Here is a 27781-nt window from a genome sequence, read left to right on the forward strand (position 1 = left end):
GAGAGAGAGAGGAGGAAGCAGGCTCCCCGCTGAGCAGAGAGCCCGATGCAGGACTCGATCCCAGGACCCTGAGATCATGACCTGAGCCGAAGGCAGCGGCTTAACCCACTGAGCCACCCAGGCGCCCTATATTTTAAAAATATATGTATTTTGCGGTGCCTGGGTGGCTCAGTGGGTTAAGCGACTGCCTTTGGCTTAGGTCATGATCCTGGAGTCCCTGTATTGAGTCCCGCATCAGGCTCCCTGTTTGGCAGGGAGTCTGCTTCTCCCTCTGACCCTTCACCTTCTCATCCTCTCTCTCTCTCTCCCTCTCATTCTCTCTCTTTCAAGTAATAAACTAAATAAAATCTTTTAAAAAATGTATTTTAGAGTAAATGAAAATATAACTTTAAACACAGTTACTTTTAATGAAAATAATATATATTCTATGTAAAAAAAAAAAGTTTTTCCACCAATTAAAAAAGTGTATATAAAGTATACTTTACCCCATCTCATTCCCCAGGGGTATGTATCCTTCCAATTTTCTGTAACTATACCCACTACACACCTTTTTCATAGTCTACATACTGATCTGCAATTTCTCTTTCACTAAATAGTATAGCTCAAACTGCTTTTTGTGTCAGCTTATAGATCTACCTTATTTTTTTTAACTTACATAATATGCCAATTTTATGTAGTTAATGTATAATTAACCAATCATCTGTTGATAAACATTATATTCAAGGGTTTCAATATTACATTGCTGCAATTGACATCCTAGTACATATAGCCCCTTTACAAATGTGAGAATCTCTGTAGATGGAATTTCCAGATGCTGAATTCCAGAGTCTAAGACTATGCATCTTTAGTTTTAATAGTAGATGTTGCCAAATTGCTAGAAAGATTTGGATCAATTTACATTCTAATGAAGAGTGTCCGAGAAAGCCAATTTCCTCTTACCTTGCTAACATTAATATTAGTTTAAACTGATTTTTGTCATTACCTTTACCTATCACAAATTCTAACAACACAGAACTGAATCCCTGCTTTTCTAGACATGAAATTCATTTTCATTTAAAACCTGGACAAAGGGGCACCTGGGTGGCTCAGCTGTTAAGCGTCAGCCTTCAGCTCAGGTCATGATGTCAGGGTCCTGGGATTGAACCCCTGGATTGGTCTCCCTGCTCAGCAGGGTGTCTGCTTCTCCCTCTCCCTCTGCCGCTCCCCCTCCACTCGTGCTCTGTCTCTCACTTTCTCTCTCTCAAATAAATAAAATCTTTTAAATAAATAAATAAACCTGGACAAAATATTTTAAGAATGACTAAAGAGATGTCAGTCATTCTCTCATTTACATCTAAAGGTGTTTCTCCTTTCTGTTTTTCATTCTTTAAAAGGTGCCTAACTCTGGCAAAATTTCAATAGGGCCCATTCCCTAAGAGCTTCTGACTCACAAGATACGTAAAGCTAAAACGAAGAATGGGAGAGAAGTAAAACATTCAAAGTGAGGGCCTTTAACTTAGACCTACTTTAGAAGGTGTCTTACCACAATCCATGTTTGGCAAACAATTAACACTACCCACTGAACCTGAGTAATGTTTACTCTTTTATAATAACTCTACACTGCCCTCCCCCGCCACAGCAGCAATGAGGTTGTATGTGTATCTCTTTCTTTCTTTTTTTTTTTTTAAGATTTTATTTATTTATTTGACAGAGAGAGATCACAAGTAGGCATAGAGGCAGGCAGTGGGGCAGGGGGGTGGGGGGGAAGAAGCAGTCACCCCGCTGAGCAGGGAGCAGGATATGGGGCTCAATCCCAGGTCCCTGAGATCATGACCTGAGCCAAAGGCAGAGGCTTTAACCCCACTGAGCCACCAAGGGGCCCCTATATCTCTTTCAAATTAACAGTTCACAAAGGTTAGAGAAGGGGTATTGTGGCCGGTATCACCAACAGCTGTTGCTGTGGCTCTTGTGGTTGTTGTTATTAGCTCCTGAAAAATCAAGCAGCAGCTTCTTAGTCCTCTGATCTTATTCCTTCTAATAGGACAACTGCATTTTACTCAGGCCAGTCTTTTCCAACAAAATAGAAAGTATAAGTTTAAGTACATTAATTGAATTCTAATCAGCATTAGAACATAGAATAATCAGAATCTAGTTCTGAACAATCTAAGACATCCCTTAATTCAGTTTCTAGGTTCTAAATCACTTTGTCAAGTCATCTGAAGTTCAGCTGATCATACTAATAGGCTTTGTTAGATATTTGAGAAATGGCAACTCTAGCTGGATACCTTAGACTTTGATTTCTTTGTCTACTAGATGAAGGCTTTATACTCAGACTTTTTCCAATTCTAAGATTTTTTTTTAATTTATTTATTTGACAGGCAGAGATCACAAGTAGGCAGAGAGGCAGGCAGAGAGAGAGGAAGAAGCAGGCTCCCTGCTGAGCAGAGAGCCCGATGTGGGGCTCGATCCCAGGACCCTGGGATCATGACCTGAGCCGAAGGCAGCGGCTTTAACCCACTGAGCCACCCAGGCGCCCAGACTTTTTCCAATTCTTAAGTTCTATGATCTTATTATCTTTTGTATGTACACTGTGTACATTCTCTTGCCACCTCAAATCTTTATATTTTTAGGTCAGGCTGAGTTTTTCTCACCTGGCTATTAATACAATGCTTCTATTCTGTTTTCCACCTTTTACTGAACTACCAATGTGCTATTTGTCTAATTGTCCTCCCTTTCTTCACTCTCAGCTTCCTTTTGATTAATAGCTATTATTTTGATGGCGAAGGTTATGCACCCATGGGGACAGGGGTTATATGGGAAATCTCTGTACTCTGGTCAATTTTGCTGTGAACATAAAACTCTAAAAAATCAAGTGTGTTAATAAAAAATTCAGATACAGAGACGTACCTGCCTACATGTAGGTATTTAATAACTAGTAATAATGGTATAATTCAAAAAGTCTGACGTTCACAGTGGATGAGGATGGGGTAAATCATTAGTCTTCAAAAGAGTTAGTAGGTGAAGCTAGATATGCAGTATGTGAGTTAGGATCTAGATTTAGGTAAAACTTTTTGCTTGGTGGTCCTGACCCAACAAGTAATATTTTTTAAAATCCCAAAATTTTCTTCCAAAATATTTGAAAGCTATAAAATAGCAGTTGGCCAAAAGTTTTTTGGCAATTATATTCATTTACTGGCATTCTGGGGGTGGGGGTGGAATCCAATCTGGGTTTCTTTGAAAAAGGAAGGAAATTCATATAAAAACAGAGGAAGTTCAGAAGTTTCTCACTCAGGGTCTAACATCTTCCCACTGCCCCAAAATTTGGTATGAATGCAAATAGTTTATTTTAAAATTTATTAAGCATTTTTCTGTGTGCAAAAGACGGTGCACAACCCTAGGGAATACAAAGATGAATTCTTTCTAAAGGCTCTAAGAAGTACTGTGATCAAGACAAATAAATAGTATGTTATGGGAAGTGAGAATATGGAGAGTCCAAAATAAAGGAGTGGGGGAGGGAGGGAAGCCTTGGGGGATGGGAGTCTTGAAGGACCGAGTAAGAAATCAGCCATTCTTTCAGTCCTTCAACAAGTTCAAAGTGCCTAGTATGTAACAGGTATCATCCTAGGTCCTGAAGATATTGAATTGGCCAAAGAAAAATTCCTGGTCTTATGAAATCAAGTGAGAATACAGAGAGTCCAAAATAAAGGAGTGGGGGAGGGAGGGAAGCCTTGGGGGATGGGAGTCTTGAAGGACCAAGTAAGAAATCAGCCATTCATTCAGTCCTTCAAAGTGCCTAGTATGTAACAGGTATCATCCTAGGTCCTGAAGATATTGAACTGACCAAAGAAAAATTCCTGGTCTTATGAAATCAACAGTTTAGTGGAAAAAGAAAGACAAAATAAGTAAAATAATATTAAGTCCATTGGTAACAAGTTCTGTGGAGAAAAATTGCAGAGAAAGGAGACAGGAAGTGCTGAGATGAAGGTTGTAATTTAAAATAGAATAGTCAGAGAGGAGCAAAAAAGGTGATATTTAAGCCAAAATCTGAAGGAGATGAAGGAGTGAACCTTGCGGATATCCTAGGCATTGAGGCAAGAGCATCCTGGCCAGTATAAGAATCAACAAGGAGCAAGTGTGACTGAACACTGAGGGAAGTGTTTAGAGGTAGATCGTGCCTGAAGAGTTTGATCTTACTATTTAGAAAATGGGATGCCACTGTGGGATTTTGCAGAGAAGAGATCTGTATACACTTTAAATGGATCTCTTTGATGTGCTGAAAATGAACCGGAGTGAGAGACGAGATGAAAGGATACAAAGACAGAGGGGCGCCTGGCTGGCTCAGCTGTGAGAGCATAGGACTCTTGTTCATCTCCAAGTCGTGAGTCTGAGCCCCACGTTGGGCGTGGAGTTTACTTAAAAAAGAAAGAAAAAGACAGGAAGGAAAGAAGAAAGAAAGAAAGGGTAAAGATGGGGAGACCAGTTGGAAGGCTACTGCAGATATCCAGGCAGGGAGGGCTAAGGGGACCAGTTGGGTCCAAGATAATATTTTGAAGGAAGAGCAACAAGATTTATTGATAGACTGAATTGGGATGTGTCAGAGAATAACTACTTCAAACTTGGTGGCCAAAGGAACTAGGAAGCTAGAATTAATATTCACTGAGATGTAGAATAGAAGACAATAGAGGGGCAGGTTTGTGGAACAAGTTCAGGAGCTCAGCTTTGGACCCGTGAATTTTGAAATGTCCGTTCGATATCCAAGCAGAGATGTTGAATAGAGAGTTAAACTTTTGTCTGACGTGAGAAATGGTTCTGGCTGGAGATATAAATTGAGAGGTCACTAGAGAGTCATGATACTTGAAGTCATGAAACTGGATGAGATCTCCCAGGACATGACTCACTCCCAAGGTAACTGCGGCTTCCAACATTAAAAAGTCAGAGATGGGAAACTAGCAAGAAGACTGAGAAGGGGAAGCCAGTGAGGTAGGAAAGCAAAGAAGAGGGGAGAGAGAGGGGTGCATGTGTTTGGCTCAGTTAGTTGAATGGCCAACTCTTGATTTTGGCTGGGGTCATGATCTCAGGCTCCTGGGATTGAGCCCCAGTAGCCTCAGAGTCCTGGGAGCCTCAGCCTCCCTCAGCAGGGAGTCTACTTGAGGATTCCTTCTCCCTCTCTCTTTGCCCCACCCCCATGCTGCAGGGGAGGGGAGCATTCCAGGAAAGAAGAAAAGTATAAATAAAGGCACAGAGGTATAAAGAACTCAAAAGATAAGAAGCTCTGCCTCATCAGAAATGCCCTTTATGTGAATAAAAATGGTAGCTACTAACACAACTGAAAAATCAAAATGCATTATTAACTAGCAAGGTAATAATTCTCACTTCTAACAGTTGGTAAGAATTATAAGCATTTGAGGAATACTTTCAGGTAGATTTTAAGAGCTTAGTTGATTTTCATCAGATTTCTATTTTGCTGTGATTTATTTGATCTATCAATGGACAAATACTTGACAGAAGGTTCTAGGGACAATAGGCACCCTTAAAATTTCTTCTACAAGAATGAATTGAATTAGGCTAAAGTTTGATGATTTATGGTTGAAGGTAGCTTTCTACCTGTGCATGAACTTCAACCTGGATGTCACTCAACAGAGATTGTTTAGGCCCACATATTTTTGTGTACATTAGTAAATAATACCAACATCCTAATTAATTCATACTAAAGTGTGAGGGAGTACTCTGTAGATACTAAGACTGTCCCCAGAAATTCCACAGGAAAGGGCTCAATTTCCCCCCACTCAGAAAAACTCTCTTCATTAGTAGCTCAGACCATGTACTAGATTCAATGGCAAGCTTTCCCAGGAACAGTGATAAATGAACCCAAATTTTCTAGTTTTTATAGAAAATTTAGAAATTTAGTTCCATTTAGAAAATGGAACTATGGAACAAAAACAGAAGGGCAGACTTAAGTTCTAGTTACAGATCCCTGTGTGCATTTATTAGCTACACCCCATCTTGCATTATGCAAACATTAATATAAGGAGTTTCTCTACCCTCGATACTCCACACCTCCTTGACCTCAAACTTCTTCATTCTTCTGAAGTCCTAGAGCACTAAATGCAATTACATGCCAGTACATATATATTTGTCTCTACCTGAGAGCTTGTCCGTGCCATTGCATGTGATTGTGATTCTGGTTATTACTGCTGCTCAAGACATAACCCCCAAAACTTAGTGGCGTAAAACAATGACAATTTTTATTTTGCTTATGAATCTGTGATTTGGGCAAGATTCAACGGAGATAGCTAACCTCTCCTCCATCTAGCCAGCCCACAGCAGGCACCAGCCATCTGGCATGTGAGTGAGTAAGGCTTCAGAGGATTCCACTCCTTAGCTTTCAAGCTGTTGCCACTGAGACAATGTGCTACGTCTTCCCCCACAAGGCTCACCCAAAGGTGAGCAGTGTGTGCCTGTGCGTGTGGAGTGGAGGGTGGGAGTAATCAGCTTAAGTTACATCACCTTTATGACCTAGCCTTACATGTAACACAAGGGCACTTCTGCTACATTCATTGAAGTGTCACAGAGTTCTGCCTGGTTTTAAGGGGAGGGGAAATGGGCTCCAGCAACACTGCTGTACCACAGCCTGCCCTCTGATCACAACTGACATTTCTTCTGTCTGCAATATACATTCACCCCTTTCTCCAAAATCCGCATTATGATCTCAGGCTCGAGCCTGGACTGTAAGATCTCATCATTGAGATCAGGTCCAGGTGTGAATGAGGTTCCTTGAGTGTGTTTCTTCAAATATAGTTTCTCTCTCTCTCTTTTTAAAATATTTTAAGAAATCTCTATATCCAGTAATGTGGGGTTCAAACTCAGAACCCTGAAATCAAGAGTTGCACACTCCACTAGCTGAACCAGCCAGGTGCCCTCAAATAGAATAGCTCTTGACTTGAATTCCTGCCCTGAGTAAATACACACTGGGGTTACTTAGGGGAAAGGGACAATGATGTATGAAACTTACTTTTAAAGCGTCCAGGAAAAAACAAAGTTTTTAATGCACATAACACACACATTCCTGGAATATATATATTGTATGTATGCATGTGTGTGTATGTGTGGAGAGAGAGAAGGGGAAAGACAGAGAATGGTATAATAAAGCAAACTGATTAAAATGTTAACAAATAAATCTAAATAAAGGGTATACAAGTATTTTGTGGTTTTTTTTCTTACACCTTTTCTATAAGCTTGGAATTATTTCCAAGTTCAAAGTGTTTTTAAGGCGACGCACACAGCATAGGTCCTGAGCATTAATCTTTTGATATTTTTAATTCCAGGGGAAAGTCCTAATTTGATGTTTGTACTTATTTCTGGGGGTTGAGAGAAGACCCTTTAGTTCTCCCTTTGCCCAGAAGTCTATGAGAAGGCACTTCCCAGTTTAGCCTGTATTCCTCCACATCTCATGTCCTTAAAGAGCTGGTCTGGGAAAGATCCCTTTTCAAGAGGGAGTTTTGGCTGTGCTGAAACACAGCTTTTCTTTTCTTTTCTTTTTTTAAAGATTTTATTTATTTATTTGACAGAGAACACAAGTAGGCAGAGAGGCAGGCAGAGAGAGAGAGAGAGAGAAGCAGGCTCTGCACTGAGCAGAGAGCCCGATGCGGGGCTCGATCCCAGGGTCCTGGGATCATGACCTGGGCCAAAGGCAGAGGATTTAACCCGCTGAGCCACCCAGGCGCTCTGAAACACAGCTTTTCAATTGTCTTTGTGTTACGTACCACATCAAAGGCTTCTGGAACTGTGGCTTGGTTTATTTAGAGAAATTGTAGAAGGATGCCCATCGGTTTCCTTGTAACAAGAGAGACTGGGATTAGCTCCCTGAAGCACCATCATTGTGCTCCCAGAGCACACACTCTAAAATAGTGGCTGCTGAGAAACAATCTTCTCATGTTTCCAGTTTGAAAACGACACTTAAACAGAAAGCTGGTCTTTTTAGCCACTGTCACAATCCCCAAACAAACAGAGAATAATCACTAGTAGGAGTCCCAGTTTAGAATGCGCAAGCCGGTCGTTTAATGCATTTATTCACGGCTGTCATAGGCTTGTTGGCCACCCAGAAAAGACTTCCCAGGTTGGCAATAATCTTAGGGCAATCACCTTAGTTGTATCTGTTTGCCTTTCTTATGCAAGTACTCAGGAAGAGTAGTGCACTTAATCTCATTATGTTACTGTTGCCCAAATAAAGCACCCGGCAGTAATTATCCCAGAGTACAGTCCTGGAAAGGAAGCCAGGTTTGATTCTACCGAAAAAACTTAACGGAGAATGTCTTTCCTGGGACCAGGTTCCTGGGATGTGAATGCATCTCTTTTTTTGTGGGCTAGTGGAACCTAGAAAAAAGGCGTTATTGTATCTTTGCCCATGGGAATGAATGAAGATTCCTTGAAACATACTCTGTCGGGTGACACAAATAAACCATATAATTATATTCCCCAAAACAGAAAAGCTCAAAACATAAGAATATGTGGGTTTCCTGGGTCAGACCAAAGGCTGTGTAATTCCGTTTCTATTTAAATAAACTTTTTACTTGGAAATACTTTCAGAATTACAGAAGAGACTGTATAGAAAATTCCTTTATGCTCCTTACTCAATGTCCACCATTGCTAACATATTACCATGTTACTTCTTTCAAAACTAAAAAATTGACATTGGTATATTATTATCTAAATTCTAAGCTTGCTTTGGATTTCACCATTTTGGACTTTTCCATTTAAGGTGGGTTTTTTTTTTTTAAAGATTTTATTTATTTATTTGACAGACAGATCACAAGTAGGCAGAGAGGCAGGCAGGGAGAGGGAGGAAAGCAGGTTCCCCATTGAGCAGAGAGCCCGATACGGGGCTCTATCCCAGGACCCTGGGATCATGACCTGAGCCAAAGGCAGAGGCTTTAACCCACTGAGCCATCCAGGCACCCTTAAGTTCATTTTTGTTCCAGGATCCCAAATCATTCTGGGATCACACTGATCCCAGTCTGATCAAATGGGATCAGACTATCCCATTACCTTTAGTTGTCATGTATCCCCCAGTCTTCTCTAGTGTGTGACAGTTTCTTAGTCTTTCCTCATTTTTCAAATGACCTTATCAATCTTGAGGAGTTCTAGCCAGATATCCTGCAGAATGTCTTCCAAATCTGGGTTTGTCTGATTTTTTTTCCTTTTGATTAGTTTGGGTTAATGGGTTCTTTTGGGAAATATCACAGAAATGGGAGCTCATGGCTGGCTCAGTAGGTAGGGCCTGTGACTCTTGATCCCAGGGTTGTAAGTTCAAGCACAATGTTGGGTGTAGAGATGACTTAAAATAAAAATCTTCAACAACAACAACAACAATGCTGTGGAGGTAAAGTCCTCTTCTCGCAACACATCATATCTGGGAGTACATGATACTCACACGACATCACTGGTAATGTTAAGCTTCATCACTAGGTTAACGTAGTGTCCAGCAGGCTTCTCCACTGTAAAGCTACCACTATTCCCTTTTCCCACTCCATTCTTTAGATGGCTTATATTTTGTTGGGCATCAAAAAACATTTTGTAAGAGAGTAGGGTATTTAGACATTATAATGGCCTTAGGTTTTACGGATTTACCCAGAACATTCCTAATTCTAACAAGAGTCCAAAAAAAGACAAAGAATATTCTCAAAATCTATAGAAACTATAGGAATATAGTCTTTGAGCTATGGGAATAAGCCAAAATGTATTATCTTACTGTCCACTGATCGACCAATGGAACATTACACAGTTATACCAATTCCAACATAATTGAATGTAGTCCATTGGCAGCCAGGATCTCCTACCTCTCTAAAATCTAGAGAAAATCGATTCAGCTCTGCTACCTATAAACCATGAAAGTCTAAAGTGCTTCTCCAATTTCTCCACAAATTTCCAAGAATTTATGTCATCATGGTTGTCTCTTCTGATCACGTTTTTTGCCTCTGCCACATTTTTTGCTCTCTACCATATCTTGTTGCTGCTCCTTATCTTTCACTGGCAGCCTGCACCCGAAATAGGATAGCCCAGCTTTTTTTTTTTTACTTCATCTTATTCTAAAACAGACACACATCTAAAGATGTCAAGTAGGGTAGACATGGAGGTTTGTTTGTTTGTTTGTTTTAAAAGATTTTATCTATCTGAGAGAGAGAGAGAGAACACAAGCAGGGGGAGCAGGGAACAGCAGACAGAGGGAGAAGCAGGCTCCCCTGCTTCTCTGAGCAAGGAGTCGAAAGCAGGACTCAATCCCTGGACCCTGGGATCATGACCTGAGCCAAAGGCAGACTTTTGCTTGACCAGCTGAGCCACGCAAGCATCCTGACACAGAGTTCTAATGAAATGTTGCATCTCACACCTTACAGCAAACGAATACAACCTATATTCATCCCATGGGTCACCCTTCCCCAGGAGTGCCTTATGGGAAGTGCTGGAGTGTCATACCCAGCCTACCCAGCCTCCAGGTCATCCGAGGGTGACCCAGGCTCACATCATCTCTTTTGCAGGTTTCTATCTCTGTAATGCCCCCTCTTTCTTCCTCTCTCTTCTGACAGCCTTTTCTACATCAAAAACAAAACCAAAGGCCAAATTCTTCTCATTTTCTCTTTCAAAGCATCTTAACTCTCTCTTTTTGGTGACAAGGCTCCTGCCTTGGCCTCAGATCTCACCTTGTGCCTCCAGCTATAAAGTTGTTTCCTTTCCTAAAAGTAATTGCAGTGCTTGCTGTTAAGACAACAACATTTTTCTCCATTTGTCTTGGGAACAGCCATCCATTTTTTCATGTATTCAATTCAACAAACATTTATTGAGCTCCTACAATAGAGATTTGGAGGACCGAAAGCTAATTTGAGTGGGATTCTGCCTTCAGGGAGCTCATGCTCTCTAGAGAAAGGTGAAAGTTAACCAAACACGTCTATGTGGCAGGCACACTGGTGGGACCTTTCCCCTGGGCCTTTTTTAAAAAAATATTTTATTTATTTATTTGACAGAGAGAGATCACAAGTAGGCAGAGAGGAAGGCAGAGAGAGAGGATGAAGCAGGCTCCCTGCTGAGCAGAGAGCCCCTTGTGAGGTTTGATCCCAGAACCCTGAAATCATGACCTTTGCCAAAGGCAGAGGCTTAACCCACTGAGCCACCCAAGTGCCCCTCCCCTGAAAAATCTTTAAAAAAATTTTTAATTCTCAATTGACATATAACATTGTATTTATTTAAGGTGTGCAACATAATGACTATATATATAATATATATATATTATATATATGATTATATGAATATATATGGTGAAATCATTGCCACAATCAGTTATCAGTTTAAGTCAACCTCCATCCACTCACACAATGAACTATCTTCAATCCTCAGAGGAACTCTGTGTGATAAGTTTTGTTATTGCCTTTTTGCCATTGAGGAAATTATGGTTTGTGAAGAGTGGTATGCTGGCAAATGCTTAATGAACAGTTTGGTGAGGAGAAGAAGACACTGATTTGTAGTGGTTTTAATTTCTGTTGTATAAATACTGCCTCTGCACTGACGTTCAGTCACCAATGTATCACAACTCCATGTGCAGCTGGGAAGAAATGTTCGGCAGCACACGGTTACACAGTGTTCCTACATCACCTGTGCAACAGACAGAAATAACCGCCAGTGCAAAGATAACCATTAAATGTGGAAAAATAACCAGGAAGGGCTGACTGCTGAATATTATTTTGTCTTCAATGTGATTTCTTTAATTTTAAGTTGATATTTAACTTTATTTTTACAGAATTAATTTTTTTTTAAGATTTTATTTATTTATTTGACAGAGAGAGATCACAAGTAGGCAGAGAGGCAGGCAGAGAGAGAGAGAGGAGGAAGCAGACTCCCTGCTGAGCAGAGAGCCCGATGCGGGACTCCATCCCAGGACCCTGAGATCATGACCTGAGCCGAAGGCAGCGGCTTAACCCACTGAGCCACCCAGGTGCCCTACAGAATTAATTTTTAATGGTGGCAAAAGATACATAACATCAAGTTTACCATTTCAACCTTTTTTGAGTGTGCAAGTTAGTGGCATTAAGTACACTCACAATTTTGTAGAGCTACCATTATTATCTATTTCCAGAACTTTTTTTATCACCCCAAACAGAAACTCTGTAATTATTGTTCCTTCCTCCCAGATACCGGTAACTTCTATTCTACTTCTATCTCTCTGAATTTTCCTGATCCAGATATTTAATATAAGTAGAATCGTATAATATTCTGTTTTTTGGTATCTGGCTTATTTTATTTAGCACAATGTTTGCAAGGATTATCCATATTGCAGCACATATAAAAATTTCATTCCTTTTTATGGCTGAATAAAATTCTACTGTATGGATATACCACATTTTGTTTATCCACTCATCTGTTGATGGACATTTGGGCTGGTTCCACCTTTTGGCTGCTGTGAATAATGTTGCTATGAATACTAATGTACAAGTATGTATTTGAGTCCCTGCTTTCAATAACATGCAGTAATGTCTGTGTTTAACAAACAGCTGGCAAAATTCCTAAAAACTTAATAATTGTCTCTCATGAGTCTGTTAGAGCTAGCTCTCACACAACACTGGAGAGTCCATAATTTATCCAATTCGATCTAAACAAGGGCCAATTTGGGATTCATACCACCACACAGCATCTTCCAAATTTGTCTGATGAGTGGCTGGGACATATCAAAGTATTGATTCCCAGGCCCTCCTGAGAAATTCTGAATCTGAAAGTCTGAGGCGAGGTGATTTTTCTCATCAGAATTTTTCTCAGCCTGAAACACCTGATATTAGCCCCCCACTCCCCAGTATCACCAAACCTAGGCCAAAGGCAAGGGGTACAACTCTGGTGCCCTAAAGGAGAGGTGGTAAGAGTAAGTCCTCTGGGGAGAACTCGTAGGACTTGTAGCAAATTTCGGGGCGGCATATTTTTTTTTTCTCTCCAAAATCCTTCCCAGCTCCAATATTTGTTGGCCATACAATTCTCTCCTGTGCATCTCCCCGCCTCCCATCTTAGGAAAGAACACTTTCCAGAGAGAGGCGAGTGGAAATCATTAGGCCCAGCAATTTAACACCATCTCAGAAGTTTGCATATCATTAAATTGTTTAGAAACATGCTCTGAAGTTACAAGTTTGCCATTCTGTAGTGTTATTTTGATATCCTGACAAGATATTTTTAGAGCACATAAAGCCCAAATTAAAACATTGCTATGAAAAAGAAGAAAAAAACCCAAAGTGAAATTAAACCAGGGCTCCATAAATGGAAAACTACAGTAAATAGCAGATAGGAGTGAAGAAAAAAGTGCCAAATATTTTTGAGAACTATTCTGAGAGGAGAGGAGATGAACAGATGCTGCTGATCGGCTTGCAGAGATGGGCCTGTGTCCTGCCAGGGTGAGAGGGAAAGGGGTCACGCCTGTAGGCTCTGCCCTGACAGGCTCTTGCCCCCAGATTAGTGCAGGGGGAACTTCCTTCCCGCTGGTGAGGCACTGGCTCAGGCTGCTGGCAGGGGGTGCAGTACGTCACCTTTACTGGACATGGTCAGGGGTCCCACTGGCCTTCTCCTTAGTCATTGGTTTCTTGGGCCAGGTCTGGAATATGGTTAGTTAGACCTAAAACACCCTTGCCTTCTTCCTTTATCCTTTTTCTCTCCAGATCGATGTGTTTCTGGCGTTTCTCAGATGACATTTTGTGTGCTTCCATGCGCTCAGATTTAAAGACCCATCTTACAAACCACCCATAATGAGAAGTTCTACACCCTTAGATTAAATCTCTTAGATCTTTGGTTCTTAACTTCTTTAGGGCTACAAATCTCTCAGATTACCTGATGGAGGCAATAAATCCTTAAGGAGCTAGTTAAGAGTTTCAAAGGGTTTGCTGACTCCCCCAGGCCTATCGGTGGACCCCATGGCAAGAGACTCTGCCTTAGGTAGTAATAGAGTCACTCATGGTTTTGGGTTATGCCAAGGGATGCCTTGACCTTCAGCTGGGAACTGTCACATTTCCTCTAGATCCAGCACTCCAACTATGGTGTGAATTTGAATGCCCCCCCCCCATTTTCTTGGAGACTTGATACAATTCTAATTAGATAGTTCAGAACAAGGTCAAGGGATTTCTTTTGCAATGTTAAGATACCCTTGGGTTTCTTATTAAAGAAAAGGATAGAGAGAGAGAGTCCTTTAGGGGAATAAAAAGTCTCTGAGTCACTGTCTAACCCAGAGAGAGAGATATGGAAAGATCTTTAAGTTTATGAGAGGACGTATGGGCAGTAGATGCCAGTCATTTTCCTTGTCCCCTGAATTTAGGGCATACAACAAGATTTTTGTCCCTAGAGCATAGGGGTGAGACATAATGATTGTGAAGCCAGCCCATTGCCATCAAGGAATATACCATCCTGCATAGAGTAGAGGGTGAACAGATTAACATCCTCACTTTTCCAACCTACCTGCCTGAAGTACCTGGCACATAGAGTTTTTTAAATTAAAGATTGGAGGAATGACTCTGTTCAGTGAGTTGACTTGCTCTAGAGTGTCATTTTATGCTAACCAATTGGATTTTGGAGAATGTCTCCCAAAGACAATGGACTTTTGTTTTAATGTTGAGTATTGAGTCATTATTCCTAGCTGCTGGTAGGCTCAATTGCCTCTTCAGGCTACTCCCTATGCTAATAATAAAACCATTATGGGAACAGGACAGGCACCCAGAGTCTAGGACTTGGTGGAGGCTCTGGGAGGGAAAAGGAGAAATGGAGTAGGATGAGGGAGAAGGCAAGGACAGGTTAATTTTGAGGTTCTGACTTACTTCCCCCTTCTGAATTGTAAATATTATTTGGGGCGGAGGAGGAATAGATTATATAATATCTATGATCAATTCCTTGTTTCTTTTTTTTACTGTTTTCTTCCAGTCTTAGTCCATATTCATGTCAACTTATCTGAGTTATAATGTAATACTCATTTGTGTTGTGTGTTTTAACTTAGCTTTATATGACATTTTTAATGATGTTATTTATTCCTTATGAGTAACTTTTAAAAACAGACTCAGCTCTCCTTTTTTTCCCTGACTGTACATGTAAAGCATGTTATTTTTAGAAATGCAGACAATATGCAAAAAAGGTGAAAAATCACCCTTTATATTTTGAAGTGTATCCTTCCAGACTTTTTTCCTATGCATATATAAATACATACTTCCAAAAACAATCATATCAGACACGTATTTTTAGTTCTTTCCACATCGTTAAATATAAAGTAGTAACTTTAAAAAATTTTTAATTAGTATTATGTAGATATAGAGTAATATTTTAATAATTAGTAGTATTTCGATAGTATTTTAAAAATTAATTTTATTTACTATTTAATAAGAGTACTATTTTTAAGTATTGGTGTTCCACAACTTATTTGCCCTTTCTTACTGATTGCATCTCATTGTTTCCAAATTGTCACCACTGTAACAGTCCTCTTTGCACACATCATCTTTCCCTAGGACCAACTCCTAGCAGTAGAATTTGTGGGCCAAAGGGAATGTACATTTAACATTCTGAGTTGTTCCCAGCTGAAGTGTATAAGAGAGCCCCCTTTCCCTTACTCTTGCCAATACAATTTCCTTCTTAATAGCCGCAAAAGAGTCCTGGATTAATGCTCAGCACAACAGGCTTTCCAGTTTGGAGGAGAGCCACATTCCCCGGGGCCTGTCCCCAGCCACAGTGTCCTTGTCGTGTGCGGGTACCGCCGCCAGATGGCATGGGAGAGAGAGAGAGAGAGGGAGAGAGAGGGAGAGAGAGAGAGAATGAGAGAGAGAGAGGCAGGCCTGGGAGGACTTCGCAGGGCGGGGTGGGGATCCCAGCCCAGCTCCGTTGGCCCCCGCGCTGCGACCGAGTGCCGGCGAAGGCAGGGGAGGAGCGGGAAGTAGGGACTTGGAGGGGGAACGAAACGGGACGTGGAGCTCAGCGCCCTCGGGAAGAACATACAGGCTGTGTAAGCGGAGGCTGCAACGGTCTCATCAGCGCCGAACCCCGCCGTGCGCCTATGGAGGCGGCGATCGGACGCGAGGGCCGCGTTAGGGGCGAGGTCGGGCGGGGACTGCGCGCCTCCCAGCGCCTCCGGGCTCAGCGGGCCAGCCAGACGCCCGAGCTCAAGCGGCTGCACTGCCTCCCGCGGCCCTGGATCCCCGGACGGCGGCGTCGGGGGCGGGGAGAGGAGGTGGGAAGGCTAGGGAGGTCCGGATCTGACCCGGCGCCCCGCGCCCCACTGAGTGGCCTTGGACCTGAGGCAAGTCATCGGACTTCTCTGCGTCTCGGCTCCTCTTCTGTGAACTGGGATCACTGCGGGGACCCACATCAGAGAAGACTGTTGTGAGGCTCAACTGCATTTTTTTTTTTTTTTTGCAACCTCCCTAAAAACGCTATCACCGTTCAACCAACGCCCAACACAACTGGCTTATTAACCTCCCGGAGGCTACGGAGGAATAGAAGAGAAGACCGGTCTCCGTAGAGGCTTACTGTATTCCATTCTCTCCGAGCCCCCTCTAGACCTTCATCCCCAAACCAGAAAGAAACGTTAAAAACCATGGCCCTCATCTCGGGGAACCCACGGTGTAACTGAGGAGTCATGAGTTAAACACACGCAGGAAAATCACTCCAAAGGTCTTACCAGGGGTCACAATCACCGGTATCTCCCGAGAGAAAGGGTTCCAGCCCCTCCTGGCCCGTGGGGAGCTCTGACAAAGTCCTGGGTCTACCCAGCACATCTTGCTCGCTTCCCGAATTCCATTCCCAGTTGAAGGAGGTGGCTGGTGGCCACCCCCATCCATTCCCAGTTGAAGGAGGTGGCTGGTGGCCACCCCCATCCATTCCCAGTTGAAGGAGGTGGCTGGTGGCCACCCCCAAGAACAAGGGCATGGGAGGGGGAGGGGAGCTGTGTTGGCGGTTGCCATGGTTTTGGCTCTGAGTTCTGGAGCCAACCTGCTCACTCCCTGAGACACTCAGGTCACAGAAGCAGTAGGTCAGAAGCTTGAGGGGACAGAAGGAGCGTCACTCTGAAGGCCACCAGTGCACCTGTTGAGATGGAGGCCTCAGATGGGCAAGGGGCTGAAGGGGACAAGCCACCAAAGAAGGTGAAATGGGGCTAGGTCGGTGAGGGAAGGAAGAAAGGAGGGTCCTTGAGGGGCTGGTCTTGGAAAGCAGAGAACATGAAATTCAGGGAAGAAAAGAAGAAGAAAAAATGGTGATGTATGAGCTAGCAGGAGACCAAAGGAACAAGAGGTTAATTCATTCAAACAGATGTTTATCGAAGACATATATTCAGGGCAAGATGACTGTTGGTTGTGCAGACACAAGTGCTTGTATATGTGTCTGCATGTGTGTGTGTACACCTGTGTTATGGTCTGTGTGCTTGGTTGTGTGGTGTGAGTGGTGTGTTTACGGAGTCAATCTGCCCAAGTCCCCTCGCTCTGGGGCCCAGAGAAGCCCAGGTTCCACACTCATTCTGTTTGCCTTCCTCCCTTTCCCTGGTCTCTGCCTTCAGAGTGGTCTGGGCCTGGGTCTTCCTTGTTCCCCCTGAACACAGGCAGGAATTAATCCTCACTTTTCTGAGAGGATTTTGCAAAGTCAGGTGCAAACTCTACTGTGTCAGTCTAATCCTGTGCTCTGACTTCAAGTATTATTTTACAGCCACTTTGTCTTAATTAATTTTCAGGTTTTTGGGGTTTTTTTGTTTTTTGTTTGTTTTTTGGCCCCACATTTCCTATCAGAAAGCTCCTTCTCATTACCATCACCATCACATGCTTTTCCAAGTACCAACACACCACTCACACCACACAACCAAGCACATTACTGTGGCTTGATGCTAAAGTTTAGAGGCAGGCCTAGGACTTAGGTGTTCAGTAAATGTTCGCAGAATGAATGAGTGAATGATTCCCTGCTCATTCCCCCAAGGTGTCCCTTCAATCTCTTGGTGCCTCAAAGTATTCTCGTCTATAACCAGGAATAATGATAGTTCACCTCACAGAATTTGTGTGAGAATAAAATGAGTTCATGTTTATCAAGTGCTTTGCAAAAGTAGCTACAATACTGTGCTCTAAAGATTATAAAAGAAATGGGTAGGGCATTCTAGGTTTTCTAAGCAGGGATCTTCACAGATGGGTTTCTTTGTTGAGGGCTTCCTTGCCTCCAGGCTGGGCCAAGAAAGAGGTCCTAGGGAAAACAGAGAAGGGCTTTGACTGGAATTTGGACCACTGGTTGTCTCGCACTGGCCCCCTGAGAAGCACTCATCTAAACCCCCCAGCTGACTGCTGCCCCCTGCCTCCTCCTAGGTGACAGATGTACCCTGCTTAGAGAAGAGCTCTGGCACCACCTCCACTGGGAGCTCACTTATACGCCATGCCAAGGGCCTGGGTCAGGACACCTTCAAAATAGTGAGTAAGGGACTCTGTCCCTCCTACAGGCTGGGAGACCTGAGTCGGAAATTGGCAGGCCTCAGACCCATACTTTCTGTCCCACTTGTCACGGCCTTGGCAAGGAAGTGGGGTAAGACCTTGACAAGAGCCTCCTTACTTAACCCACTTAACACTTCCTGGCCCATAATGGTTTCTGGTTGCTTGGGGCTGCCCATCTGCCTCTTTTTTTCTTCTATGGTCCGTCACATCACCTGTTGCCTCCACAGTGTAAAGAATATCTAAGGCCACTGAAGAAGTTTCTGCGAAAGTTGCACCTGCCCAGGGACCTTCCCCAGAAGAAGAAGCTAAAGTACATGAAGCAGAGCCTGCTGGTCCTAGGGGACCACATCAACACTTTTCTGCAGCACTACTGCCGAACCTGGGAGATCAAGCACTGGAGGAAGTAGGGCAGCCTCCTTGTCCTTCCCACTATAGCCATTCCTGGGCCATGCCAATTCAAGGACACATCTCATTCAACTCCCAGAGTATTTCATCTTTATGTGAAAGAGTGAGGATCCTGGAGCAAGCTTGGTGAAGAAGGGGTGGAGAGAAGAGGGTCCTCTAGTTATTCAGGTCAGAGCTGATTCACACAGCTTGCCCACACAGTGGACAAAGAACTCTCTTGACCCTGTCATTGAACAACTGCTGCAGGATGGGGAGTTCAAGGTTTAGCAAATCTCCAGCTCTCCATGTCCCCGACCAAACCCAAGGAGGCAGCACATGGTCTGCTTCTCCCTGGGTGGGTCCTGGACACAAGACAGACGCTGAAGGGAGAGGGCCTGTGCTCTGCCTCCCTCAGCCTTGGTTTCTCCCCCGCAGGATGCTCTGGCGATTTGTTTCTCTATTCTCAGAATTGGAGGCAAAACAACTTCGCAGGCTCTACAAGTACACCAAGAGCAACCAGACAGCGAAGTTCCTGGTGAGGCGCTCAGGAAAGCTCCTCCCGGGCCCAGCTGAGGGTTGGCTGGTGTGTTCTTGGATTTTGGGGGGGAGGCCTGGGGCTGAGGGGGCCCTTTCATACTGCCAGCAGCCCTTGACTTGTTTCCACACTCACTGCCTCAGGAAGACCCCCACAGGGGGCAAAGGGGCTGAAGAGGGCAGAGGCTTGGCTTCAAGTTCTTGGTAGCTCTCCACACCCACACTCTGAGGTGGACAGGTGCAGGGACATTCCTGAGGAGCTTTGGGTGGGGATGGTGGAGGCCAGACAGAGAGGCTCAGCCAGCTTGGGGAAGGCTCAAATCACTATTGACAGAAGCTGGCCTGGCTTTGCTCAGAAACAGTGACTCTCAAACATTTTTGACTCAAGTCATGTTCACCCTCTTAAAAACCTAGTGAGAAGCCCAAAAAGCATTTGTTTATGTAGGTTATAGCTATTGATATTTGCCCTATTAGAAATTAAAACTAAAGAAAAAACTTCAAAATATGTACTCACTAATCCATTTTAAAAGAAAAACAAGGACCCTGTTACATTTTAACATAAATAGTTTTTACAAGAAATATCTATATTTTCCAAAACAAAACAAAACAAAAATGTAGTAAGAAGAGTAGCATTGTCTGACGTTTTCGCAAATCTCTTTAGTGTCTGACTTAACAGAAAACAGATGCTTCTGCAGTCTCTTGTGATATGTGATTTGGTTGTAGTACATGAAGAAAACCCAGCCTGGGATGCCTGGGTGGCTCAGTCAGTTGAGCATCTGCCCTCAGTTCAGGTTATGATCCCAGGGTCCTGGGATCTAGCCCCACATCTGGCTCATTGCTCAGTGGGGAGCCTGCTTTGCCCTCTGCCTGCTTCTCCCTTTATTGTGTGCTCTCTCTCTCTGACAAATCTTAAAAAAGAAGAAGAAGGAGAAAGAGAAGGAGAAGAAAAAAGCCCAGCCTGTACCAACATATAGTTAGAGAAGAGAGTATTTTACTAACATTTTTAGATAGTTGTGGATATTCTTCTTTGATACCACACCAAAATCCAACAAGTGGCAGCTACTTAGTAGCAATATGGAGTCTGAAACCTATCAATGAATGTTTTAAAATATAAATATATATCCTTTTAGGTTTACAGAAAATTTGGGTAGAAAGTACAGAGATTTCCTGCATGCTAACCCCTCCTGCTTCCCTCGCTTATTAGCGCCTTGCATTAGAGGGGTATGTTTATTACCATCATTGGGCTAGTATTGACACATTATTTAGGACACACTATTAACTAAATAATGTCCATAGTTTACATTAGGGCCCACTCTTTGTGTTGTGCGTCTATAGATTCTTTTTTTCCAAAGATTTTATTTATTTACTTATTTAATTTTATTTATTATCAATTGTTTATTTTTATCAGTTATTTTATTTATTTATTTATTTATTTATTTATTTTATTTATCTCTCTATTTGAGAGAGAGAGAGAGATACAGAGATAGAGAGCATAAGCAGGGAGCAGAGGGAGAAGCTCTCCTCCAAGCAGGGAGCCCATCCCAGGACCCTGGGATCATGATCTGAGCCAAAGGCCAACTCTTAATTGAGTCACCCAGGGACCCCTGATAGGTTTTGATGATTGCATACTGACCTGTGCCCACCGTTACAATATAATACAGAATAGTTTCACTGGCTTAAAAACTGCTCCAGTAGTCATCCCTCCATCATTTCCTCCAAACTCCTGGCAACCATTGATTTTTTTTTTTTTTAACTGTCTCAATGGTTTTGCCTTTTCCAGCATGTCCTACAGTTGGAATCGTACAGTATGTGGCTTCCTCAGATTTGCATCCATGACCTTTTCACACTGGGTTCATTAGAATCCATTGGTTTCTCTCCTGCACTTTGAGTAGGCCCCACTTTTCAGGGGGTAAGCGAGGTTAAAATATTTTGTGTCCCCAGGGGTTCACAGAGCACCGTTTGAGAATCACGAGTTCGAAATAAGAATCATAGGTAACAGTTTCTACGTGCCAGGCACTTTATTTTCCCTCCTGTCATCCTCAAAAGCAACCCTACCTGGTAATTACAAGTAGTGTCCACAGTGTGTAAATGAAGAGGCCAAGCTCTATACAAGAGCTGTAAAGTAACATGATCCAGACCACACAGCAAATGAAGGGAAAAGCTGGGTTCAAAGGTACACTGGCTCAGAGGAAAGCCCTGCTCTAACTGCAGCTCCCCACTCTAGCTACCTGGCTTTAACCAAATCCCCTCTCCCTTCAGGTCTCTGTTTCTTCCTCTGAACATGAATGGGTGGATCCTTTCAGGGGCTCTGAATATGAGGTGTTGACATTTTAGTGATTTCTGGGTTTCACTGGCCAGGAAAATTTCAAAAGATATTTTTAGGCTCTCGATTTTAATTTTGCCAAGGACTTTAAAACAAATACCATAGTTTCATTAAAAACAAATAAGACACTATAACTCTAGGTTAAGGGACACATGAAAAGATGCTCCACATCACTCACCTCAGGGAAATAGGAAAATGACAAAGAGGTGCACCTCAGACCCATCAGAATGGCTAAAATTAACAACACAGGAAACAACAGGTGCTGGTGAGGATGCGAAGAAAAAGGAACCACCGTGCACAGTTGGGAAGGGAAAATGGTGCAGCCACTGTGGAAAACAGTATGGAGGTTCCTCTAAAAGTTAAACATACTACCTTGTGACCCAGCAATTGCACGACGACTAGGTATTTACCCAGAGGAAACAAAATGATTTGAAGGGGCTCGTGCACCCCGATGTTTACAGCAACATTATCAACAATAGCCAAATTATGCAAAAAGCCCAAATGTCCATTGACTGATAAATGGATAAAGATGTGATATATATATATATATATATATATATATATATATATATGATAAGATCAGCCATCCAAAAGAAGGAAAGCTTGCCATTTGCCGTGGCATGGATGGAGCTAGAGTGCATTATGCTAAGCGAAGTAAGTCAGTCACAGAAAGAAAAACACCATCTGATTTCCACTCATGTGGAATTTAAGGGACAAAACAGATAAACACAGGGAAAGGGGAAAAAAGAGGGAAGCAAACCATAAGAGACTCTTACCTATGGAGAACTCTTAAATACAGAGATATAGAGAACTATAGCCGCTGAGGGGTACTGGAGGAGAGAGGTGGGGGACAGGCCAGATGGATGATTGGGATTAAGGAGGACACTTGTGATGAGCACTGGGTGTTATACGGAAGTGACGAATCACTAAATCCTACCAGGGAAACCATTTTTTTTTTAAGATTTTATTTATTGATTTGATAGAGATCACAAGTAGGCAGAGAGACAGGCAGAGCGAGAGGGGGAAGCAGGCTCCCTGCTGAACAGAGAGCTCGATGCGGAGCTCGCGCCCAGGACCCTGAGATCACCACCACCTGAGCCGAAGGCAGAGGCTTTAACCCACTGAGCCACCCAGACACCCTGAAACCATTATTTTTTATGCTATATTAACTAGAATTTAAATAAAAAGTTGAAGCAAATAAAGACACTATATTTCACTCTAAATAGAGGAGGAGGACTTATATTAAAGAACCACCCAGGAAGGAACTGTTGGCAGCCTGGCCTCAGTGTCCGCAGGGTCCTGCCTCTCCCCACTCTGTGACTCATTCCTCCAGCTGGCAAGGCAGGGGGTGAGGGGTGGCCAGACCGCAGTAGTTTCCTCTCTCACGGGCAGGGCTGGGGCTCTGGAAGGTGGGGGCCGCTCCCCTCCACACCCTCCTCAACGTTACGTGCCCATTGCAGGTGGCGTTCTGCCCCTTGGACGCACCGGAGAGCTCCTTGCTGGCCGACCAGGAAGACAGTCTGCCCAAACTCTGCAGTGCCTGGGGCCTGCACAGCAACATCAGTGGCATGAAGGAGAGGCTGTCCAAGATGCAGGCCCCTGGCCCAGAGGCCTCCCTGCTGGGGGAGCCCACATCCGGGGCCCAGGGCGGGCCAGGTAATGCCCACAGGGGTGGGGGCCTGCCTGGAGGAGGGACCTCCGAGGCTGGGCTGCAACTGGGGATGCTTATCCTAGGAAGTTTGAAGTGTAGAGATAAGTGTAAAAGGGGAGAGAGGAAAATCACCCATCCCCCAAGGCCCTGACCGGTCAAGAGTTTGATGTGTTTCCCTCAGCGTTCTGCAGGACTTCCCTGTGGGGGTCTCATGATACATACTGTTTTGGATCCTGAATGTTTCAGGGAACAGTCTGAATGAAGCCACTCGCCCACAGGACTAGAAGCAGACAGCTTTCTAGCAGTCAGGGGTGGGAACTCCCAGGAAGGGTCCAAGCAGAGGCAGGAAGCCTGCTCTCGGTGTCGGGTGGGGTATGGTTTAAAGGACAGGTTCATTCCCACAGTGGGGAGAAAGTCGAGTCAGATGGCCTGAGAATGGCCTTGCCAGCAGCCTTGGTCTCTGCCACGACTGCCCTGCTGGGACCTCTGGACAGGGGCTCTTCAGTGAGGCATCCCAGCCAAGGTTGGAACCTATGAAGGTCCCTCCTTGTGCACAGAGGAACAAAGCCACTTATCATTCCCGCTTCTGTATCTGGCTTCTGGGACCACAGTTAGCTGCTCTTGCTTCGCTACTGGGGGAGAAAGTGAAGGCAAACAGGGTGGTGTAGGAGCTCATGGTGTGGTCCTAAATTGACCCCAGGTGCTCCTCGGAGGGTCAGGCTAGCTGGGAGTGATGTAGGCCAGCGCCGCTCAAGGGGACTTGTCCACGAGTCACAGCTGCCCTGAGTGGGAGAGCAGGAGGGAAAACGGGGCAGGGGCAGTAGGCGTGAGTCAAGAAATTACCGAGGCTCAGAACCCTGTCTGGGCTCCATGAAGGCCCTTGGTCCTGGTGCCTAGAGTTTAAACTGAGGAAGCAAAATACACAATGAATTGTCTATTTTTCATTGTGAAATGAAGGCCAGCCCATCATCAAGGCCACAGCAGTTCATGAATCACATAAGGAAAGCGAGCTCTGGGCTTTGGGGCTAACCTTTTCCCAAACCAGTGCTTGGTATCTCTTCATTTCACCTAACCCTAACCCCTGCAACAACCTCAGGAGATGGGTATTATCCCCCTTCACAATGAGCCATTTACAAATTTACAATTTACAGATGAGCCATCCGAGGCCATAGGGCAAAGGGTAGGACAAGGCTGGTTGGAGGAGGTAACTCTGGGACCGGCTTTAAAGAAAGGCAAGAGGAGGAGAGGAAGAGGGATAAGGGAGGGAAAGAGAGGGAGGAAAGGTGTGTGCAGAGGTGAGGGGCGATGAGCAGATAGTCTGGGCCTGGAGGTGAATGAAAGAGCAGGTTGGAGAAGTGCAGGACAGGGGCGTAATAGGAAAAAACCTTGGAGGGTGGGCTAAGAACGTTGACTTTCATGGAATTCTTAAGATAACATTTTGTTCTTACAAACATAAGCAGAGCATGGAAAGTAAGTAATACCAATAGGCAAAAATAAGAAAATGTAGACATGTATTGTCCTCACTACTGCTAGCACTTTCCAAATGTTTTTTATACACATAAATTCATGTATTTTAGCCAAATGAGACCTCACTGCATATATAGGATTTTGACTGGAACTTGCTTTTTTCAGTTAGTTAGGTCAGCATTCCATGTCAATGTTTTCATCTAATGGTTGGATTAAGTACTTCTCATTCACATTTTTCCAGTAGCCCAAGACATTTTTTGCAACGATTTCCCACTCCTGCATTTGCACCTGGTCACATCTCTTCCATCTCTTTGAACCCAACAAAATCCCCCTTTTCACAATCTGACTTGTTGAAGAGATCAGGCCATTGTTCTGCAGAATGTTCCACTTTTGACTCTTGTTACTTCCTTTTGGCATTTTTAAAAAGCTTGTTCCTCTGTGCATAAACAGGACTTTAGATCGAAAGTCCTGATGAAGTCCCGTTCACCATTTGTTTTCCTGGGATACAGACCAGGTTGTGTTCCTCACATTGTGTTACATGACAAAGCCCATGCTGTCTGGAGGGCCCGCCGTGAAGGGGCTTTGATCAATCAATCACTCAGTCCATCTGTGATATTAAAGGTAACCTTCATGGTGTTTCTTTGGCACCATGTTGAAAAGTCAGTTTTTAAGTAAAAAGCTGGCAGTGGGGTTCACAAATAGTCTGGCCGCCAAGTCATGGGAACTGGGGCCTGAAAGCTGAGACAGGTGTGGGGAGGACTGAGAGTCAAGCAACATGGTCTAGTCCTGACTCTGCCCCTCACTTGCCTAGGGCTTTGGGCAGGGTGGGCTCTGTGCTTGGGTGAGATCCCTCATCTGTAAATCGGGGTGACACCATCTTCCCCTGCCACAGGATGTCTGTGAGAAATCTGTGAGGAAGGGGCAGAAGTTGCAAGTGAAGATAAGATTTTGTCCTTCTTGCCCTCCATGTTACAGACTGAGATTCTCTGTGATATTATCAGGACTGTGTCACCTTCCCTTTTCAGGTTCTCTAAGGAAACTTCCTCAAAAAACAAAACTCAGAAGGAAGAGGATTGAGGAAGCCCCCGAGACTCCAGAGACCTGCGCGTGAGAACAGCCAGCCAGGCCGGGGTGCGGGGCCAGCTTGTCCTGGCTCCCAGAGCACTTGGTCTTGTCTTCAACACCTCTGCACCCTGGGGGCTGGGGGCCAAGAGGGGAAAGACGAAAACTGTCTGTCAAAAGGATGTTCAGATCTTAGTTATGTCTAAATGGGGTGGGGAAATAAACATCCTTAAGACAGTTCCACCGTACTTGATTAAGTTATCATTCATTCATTCATTTTTTAATTTATTAAAAGAATATTTGCCAGATACTTTCTGGGCGGCAGGTGCCCCACGCGAGCACAGACGAATAAGAGGCGATCGCCTGCATTGTGGCCATCCATCACCATCTAGTGTGGGAGACATACAAGGAGAGCGGTTACAGTGGGTTGAGGCCGGTATCAAAGGAGTGATGCGTGCCAGGGAGGGCGCAGTAGGAAGGGGAGCGGCCCTGGAGTGAGAGAGGGAGAATTTGGGCAGCCTGCTGCTATCTTCCGCCCTTGGTCTTCTGGGTATACTGGGTGGCCCGTGGAGTGGGGAGGCAACTGGCAGTGGAATGAGCTGGTGTGACCTGGCGCCTGGGGAGAGACTCTGCCACCCCCTCCCCCACCACATGCAAAGTGCACTGGAGGGAGAAGCCAGAGAGCCAAGAAAAAACCACATCAGTTGTTGCAGCTAGAATGATGGTTCCAACTCGTGGTCAAAATAAGCAGCTGCCTGCGAAATTCGGACCCCTGGTGTGTTGTTTGCCCTCTTGTGGTCTATTTATTGTTTAAAACAGTAAAACGAAACAACAAAAAACAGTTGCCAATATTAACTCGATACATTCCACATTAAAAACAACAAACCGCAACAGATTTCTGGCTTCTCACGACTTGCCACACGTGGGTGTGCCTCCCCACCAAGGGCATGGGGCTGTGGCTGAGCTGCAGTGGCTCAGGTTTCCCAGATGCTCTTTCTGGTTCACCACAGTCCCCACCTCTCCCTATTGCCTCATGCAGTGGCCTCCTTCTTCCAATTATATCGCCTCTTTGACTCGTTTTGCTTTTCATTTTTGCTACCCTGGGGATATACAAAGGCAGTGAAGATGTGTGTAGAGCGGGGAGGTGTGAATCTGTGACATTATGTAGGGTAAAATGGACAGTTTTTGGTGACAGAGGTGAGAGATAAAGGAGGAGGAGGAAGTGAAAATGGTACTTGCATATGGCTGGAAAGACTATGTAGATGGTGGTCAGCTCCAAGGAGGGGAAGCAGTGCAATCATTTTCCACAAGCACAGGAGAGTCCGAACGCTGCCTGAGGCAACAGTGTATGGTGTCCATATGTGCATGACCCTTTCTCCTCCCCTCAATTCGTATTCAGGAGTATCATCACAGTGTCTACGTGTCAAAATGAATATCAATCTAGACTTGAAGAACAAGTACTCAGAAGCAAAAAGAGGGAAAGAAGGTTCCGGCTCTCTCCTTGGTCTTCACACTCATTGCCTCCCAGAAGTGGCGAGGTGCGAGTATAGGTTTTGGGGTTGGCCTCGTTCCAGGGCCCCTGACAGTTCTGACAAAGCAAGGATTTGCCAGAGAAGGGTGAGCAGGCTGGATGGTGTCCCTGATGATGGAGGACCTCTCCAATTCTTTCCACTCCTGAGCGGTTTCACTGACAAGGTCCCAGGGAAAGGACCGGTTGTTCTGGGAACACAAAACAGCGAACATGTCCCTGTGTGTGAGGCAGCACCGCCACCTAGAGGAAGGATGGGATTCTACAGCCTTATTCTTCCAACCAAGGCCGGATGTGTGCGGAGGCTCAGACCCCCGGAAGGAGGGGAACTTTATACCGCCTGGGGACCAGCAGGCCGCCTGAAGACAAAATAGGCAAGTCTTGGTCTTAACTCTTTCCTC

General features: G+C 44.2%; 2 protein-coding genes across 4 annotated transcripts in view; one reads left to right on the top strand and one right to left on the bottom strand.

The window, feature by feature from the left end:
- Nucleotides 1–16858, bottom strand: part of USP32 (ubiquitin specific peptidase 32) — a 240214-nt gene extending 223356 nt beyond the window's left edge. Inside the window, exon 1 of one of the 2 annotated variants that reach the window (XM_032322826.1) lies at nucleotides 16649–16858. In XM_032322826.1, the coding sequence (XP_032178717.1) occupies nucleotides 16649–16844 (196 nt within the window). In that variant the 5' untranslated portion in view covers nucleotides 16845–16858. The remainder of the gene's footprint in view (nucleotides 1–16648) is intronic. The other variant, XM_032322827.1, reaches the window with a different exon arrangement.
- Nucleotides 16859–16973: 115 nt separating this feature from the next.
- Nucleotides 16974–26100, top strand: C18H17orf64 (chromosome 18 C17orf64 homolog). Of its 2 annotated transcripts, none has more exons than XM_032322829.1 (6): nucleotides 16974–17111; nucleotides 18309–18410; nucleotides 18659–18834; nucleotides 19251–19398; nucleotides 23133–23328; nucleotides 25816–26100. In XM_032322829.1, the coding sequence occupies exons 1-6, from the start codon at nucleotides 17061–17063 to the stop codon at nucleotides 25899–25901; spliced, it is 759 nt and encodes a 252-aa protein (XP_032178720.1). In that variant the 5' UTR covers nucleotides 16974–17060; the 3' UTR covers nucleotides 25902–26100. The 2 variants fall into 2 exon arrangements, with proteins under 2 accessions (XP_032178720.1, XP_032178721.1); XM_032322830.1 differs by having other exon boundaries at nucleotides 16976–17111; nucleotides 19251–19350.
- Nucleotides 26101–27781: the final 1681 nt, after the last annotated feature.

The sequence above is a fragment of the Mustela erminea genome, chromosome 18, assembly GCF_009829155.1.
Source record: "Mustela erminea isolate mMusErm1 chromosome 18, mMusErm1.Pri, whole genome shotgun sequence".
NCBI lineage: Eukaryota > Metazoa > Chordata > Mammalia > Carnivora > Mustelidae > Mustela > Mustela erminea.